Source organism: Portunus trituberculatus, chromosome 2 (assembly GCF_017591435.1).
Source record: "Portunus trituberculatus isolate SZX2019 chromosome 2, ASM1759143v1, whole genome shotgun sequence".
Lineage (NCBI taxonomy): Eukaryota > Metazoa > Arthropoda > Malacostraca > Decapoda > Portunidae > Portunus > Portunus trituberculatus.
Window position 1 is genome coordinate 6,294,858 of NC_059256.1, and position 5,000 is coordinate 6,299,857.

At 41.6% G+C, this 5,000-nt stretch overlaps 1 protein-coding gene across 1 annotated transcript in view; it reads right to left on the bottom strand.

The window, feature by feature from the left end:
• LOC123501631 (mucin-2-like) overlaps positions 1–5,000 on the bottom strand; it is a 45,978-nt gene that overhangs the window by 2,911 nt on the left and 38,067 nt on the right. Inside the window, 2 exon segments of the mRNA XM_045250585.1 lie at positions 1,927–2,180; positions 2,183–2,189. Of these exon segments, the coding sequence (XP_045106520.1) occupies positions 1,927–2,180; positions 2,183–2,189 (261 nt within the window).

A 5,000-nucleotide genomic window follows, 5' to 3' on the forward strand; every position in this document is an offset into this window, starting at 1 on the left:
TTATTTCGTCGTTGTGGTCCTGTGTGGGTGAGGGAGAGGTTAGTGAAGGGTTGGGAGAGGTTGGGGAAGGGCTGGGAGAGGTTGGGAGAGCGTGGGAGAGGCTGGGAGAGGTTGAGAAAGAGGTTTTTTTGTGTGATATTCTATAAAAACCTGCATTTCTCTCATCTGTTCTTGCCTTATTTCGTCGCTGTGGTCCTGTGTGGGTGAGGGAGAGGTTAGTGAAGGGTTGGGAGGGGTTGAGGAAGGGCTGGGAGAGGTTGGGAGAGGCTGGGAGAGCGTGGGAGAGGCTGGGAGAGGCTGGGAGTTGAAGTTTTTTTCTACAAGATTCTTTAAAAAATCTGTATTCCTTCAGTGCATTCTTGCATTATTTCATGGTTGTGGTCCTGTGTGGGTGAGGGAGAGGTTACTGAAGGGTTGGGAGAGGTTGGGAGAGTGTGGAGAGGCTGGGAGAGCGTGGTCTTTAAAAATCTGTATTCCTTCAGTGCATTCTTGCATTATTTCATGGTTGTGGTCCTGTGTGGGTGAGGGAGAGGTTACTGAAGGGTTGGGAGAGGTTGGGAGAGTGTGGGAGAGGCTGGGAGAGCGTGGGAGAGGCAGGGAGAGAGTGGGAATTAATATTTTTTTACAGGATTCTTAAAAAATATTTGCATCCCATAAATTTCCTATAAAACTTTGGCACTTTTCTAATTCTAAGTGGCTGGGAGAGGCTGGGAGGGACTGGGAGGCTGGGAGAGGCTGGGAGAGGCTGGGAGAGGCTGGGAGGGACTGGGAGAGGCTGGGAGAGGCTGGGAGAGGCTGAGAGAGGCTGAGAGAGGCTGGGAATAGTTAAATTAATGATACTTTTCTGGACAAATGAGAGAGAGAGAGAGAGAGAGAGAGAGAGAGAGGAGGAGCAAAAAATGAAGGGAGGGAGAGAGAGAGAGAAAAGAGAAAGGGAGTGAGATGGACAAAGATTAATACGATTGGACACAAGAGAGAGAGAGAGAGAGAGAGAGAGAGAGAGAGAGAGAGAGAGAGAGAGAGAGAGAGAGAATAAAAGTATACAGAATATCAAAACACACTCAAACACACAGAAACCCATTAAAGCACCCATTAATCCATTGAAACACACAGGAAACCCATTAAAACAGGGAGAAAACCCATTAAAACACCATTAAGCCATTAGAACACCCATTAATCCATTAAAACACACAGAAATCCCATTAAAATACATAGAAACCCAATAAAACATAAATAGACCCATTAAAACACAAACAGACCCCATTAAAACATCCATTAACCCATTAAACACCCATTAACCCATTAAAACACATAAAACCCATTAAAATACATAGAAAACCCATTACACACAGATTCATTAAAACATCCATTAACCCATTAAACACCCATTAACCCATTAAAACACATAAAATTCATTAAAACACACAAAAAACCCATTAAAACACAAACATCCTCATTAAAACATCCATTAACCCATTAAAACACCATTAACCCATTAAAGCACACATAAAACCCATTATAACACACAGAAAACCCATTAAAACACAAACATCCTCATTAAAACATTCATTAACCCATTAAAACACCCTTTAACCCATTAAAACACACAGAAAACCCATTAAAACACCCAGAAAACCCATTAAAACACCCATTAACCCATTAAAAACACACACTAACCCATTAAAACACAGAAAACCCATTAAAACACCCAGAAAACCCATTAAACACACCCCAACCCATTAAAACACCCATTAACCCATTAAAACACAGAAAACCCATTAAAACACACACAAAACCCATTAAAACACCCATAAAAAAACATCAAAAAACACCCATTAACCCATTAAAACACCCACAACACACCGCAGTACCACAGAACCCCGTTAAAACACCCCTCAGAACCCGTTTAAAAGCACTCTAACACACCGGGACAAGGTAGCGGCGTATCTCCGTGAGGGCGTAAGCGATGCGGGCGTAGGCTTCAGCGGGCGGGGCGTGGGCGGTCACCTCTACGTGAAGATCCTCCTGTAGGTGTCCGTGTTTCGGGTCTGGGTTTCTTCTAAGCTCTTCCTCCTTCGCCTTGTCTCTAAACGACCCTTTGCCTAGAATCGCCATCTTTGTCATTGTTTCTTCCTGTAGACGCTTCAGGGAGTTGCCCTTAGGACCCAGAAGCTTCCCACGAAGTTAAACTAATGGGGAGGAAAAATAATGGGTGTTTTGAGGTGTTTTGAGGTGTTTTTGGGGTGTTTTTGAGTGTTTTTGTGTGGTTTTTGTGTGGTTTTGTGTGTTTTGTGGTTTTGTTTTGGGGTGTTTGTGTGTTTGTGTGTTCAAGTGTTTTTTGTGTTTTGTGTGGTTTTCAGGTGTTTTGTGTGTTTTTGTGTTTTGGTGTTTTGTGTGGTTTTTGTGTGGTTTTGTGTGGTTTTGTGGTTTTGGGTGTTTTGGTGTGTTTTTTGTGTTTTGTGTGTTTTTTGTTTTGGTGTGTTTTGTGTGTTTTGTGTGTTTTTGGGTGTTTTGGTGTGTTTTGTGTGTTTGAGGTGTTTTGGGGTGTTTTGTGTGTTTTGTGTGTTTGGGGTGTTTTGGGGTGTTTTGGGTGTTTTGGTGTGTTTTGTGTGTTTTGGGGTGTTTTTGTCTCTAAACGACCCTTTGCCTAAAATCGCCATCTTTGTCATTGTTTCTTCCTGTAGACGCTTCAGGGAGTTGCCCTTAGGACCCAGAAGCTTCCCACGAGTTAAACTAATGGGAGGAAAAATAATGGGTGTTTTGAGTGTTTTAGGGTTTTTGAGTGTTTTGTGTGGTTTGGGTGGTTTGTGTGGTTTGTGGGTTTGTGTGGTTTTGAGTGTTTTGGGGTATTTTGTGTGTTTTGGGGTGTTTTGGGGTGTTTTAGGTGTTTTGGGTGTTTTGGGGTGTTTGGTGTGTTTTGGTGTGTTTTGGGGTGTTTGATGTGTTTTGGTGTGTTTTGGTGTGTTTGGGGTGTTTTGGTGTGTTTGTGTTTTGGTGTGTTTTGTGTTTTGGTGTGTTTTTTGTGTGTTTTGGTGTGTTTTGGAGTGTTTTGGCATGTTTTTGATGTGTTTTGTGTGTTTTGAGGTGTTTTGTGTGTTTTGGTGTGTTTTGGTGTGTTTTGAGGTGTTTTTGGGGTGTTTTTGTGTGTTTTTGGGTTTATCTTGAGATTTATGCACCATTGGACCATTTTATTGACATTAGCAAGGGTGTATGGAGGGCACAAGATTAATGGCCACAGTCTTCACTATTTTAACCCCTTCAGTACTGGGACACATTTTACCTTGAGTTTGTGTACCATTAGACCATTTTATTGACATTAGCAAGGGTGTATGGAGGGCACAAGATTAATGGCCACAGTCTTCACTATTTTAACCCCTTCAGTACTGGGACACATTTTTACCTTGAGTTTTGTGTACCATTAGACCATTTTATTGACATTAGCAAGGGTGTATGGAGGGCACAAGATTAATGGCCACAGTCTTCACTATTTTAACCCCTTCAGTACTGGGACACATTTTTACCTTGAGTTTTGTGTACCATTAGACCATTTTATTGACATTAGCAAGGGTGTATGGAGGGCACAAGATTAATGGCCACAGTCTTCACTATTTTAACCCCTTCAGTACTGGGACACATTTTTACCTTGAGATTTGTGTACCATTAGACCATTTTATTGACATTAGCAAGGGTGTATGGAGGGCACAAGATTAATGGCCACAGTCTTCACTATTTTAACCCCTTCAGTACTGGGACACATTTTTACCTTGAGTTTTGTGTACCATTAGACCATTTTATTGACATTAGCAAGGGTGTATGGAGGGCACAAGATTAATGGCCACAGTCTTCACTATTTTAACCCCTTCAGTACTGGGACACATTTTTACCTTGAGTTTTGTGTACCATTAGACCATTTTATTGACATTAGCAAGGGTGTATGGAGGGCACAAGATTAATGGCCACAGTCTTCACTATTTTAACCCCTTCAGTACTGGGACACATTTTACCTTGAGTTTTGTGTACCATTAGACCATTTTATTGACATTAGCAAGGGTGTATGGAGGGCACAAGATTAATGGCCACAGTCTTCACTATTTTAACCCCTTCAGTACTGGGACACATTTTACCTTGAGTTTTGTGTACCATTAGACCATTTTATTGACATTAGCAAGGGTGTATGGAGGGCACAAGATTAATGGCCACAGTCTTCACTATTTTAACCCCTTCAGTACTGGGACACATTTTTACTACGAGATTTGTGTACCATTAGACCATTTTATTGACATTAGCAAGGGTGTATGGAGGGCACAAGATTAATGGCCACAGTCTTCACTATTTTAACCCCTTCAGTACTGGGACACATTTTTACCTTGAGATTTGTGTACCATTAGACCATTTTATTGACATTAGCAAGGGTGTATGGAGGGCACAAGATTAATGGCCACAGTTGTTTTAGTAAATGAGATGTGAATTTTGCAGTTAAGATTATGAGTGACGGACAGAATGAGTGGCATTGACAAAAAGGGTTAAATTGTATAGGCCTATGTACCTCACTAGTGCAAGAGTCAACCAGAACCTTCACTCCTTCATTAAAGATAGTTTTAATAGATTTAGAGATAGCTCAGGGGATTAGAGAAAGAAAGAGAGAGAGAGAGTATAAGGAAGTTTGGAAAGAGGAAAAGTTACAGATTAGAGAGAGAGAGAGAGAGAGAGAGAGAGAGAGAGAGAGAGAGAGAGAGAGAGAGGCACTTTACTGATGACCTCTCAACCTTTCTCCCTTTTCCCATAGCTCTCTCTCTCTCTCTCTCTCTCTCTCTCTCTCTCTCTCTCTCTCTCTCTCTCTCTCATCGTAATTCAATCAATACCTAGTTTGTGTGTAAACGAGAGAGAGAGAGAGAGAGAGAGAGAGAGAGAGAGAGAGAGAGAGAGAGAGAGAGAGAGAGAGAGAGAGAGAGAGATAATAACAATACCAGTAGTAGTAGTAGTAGTAGTAGTAGTAGAAA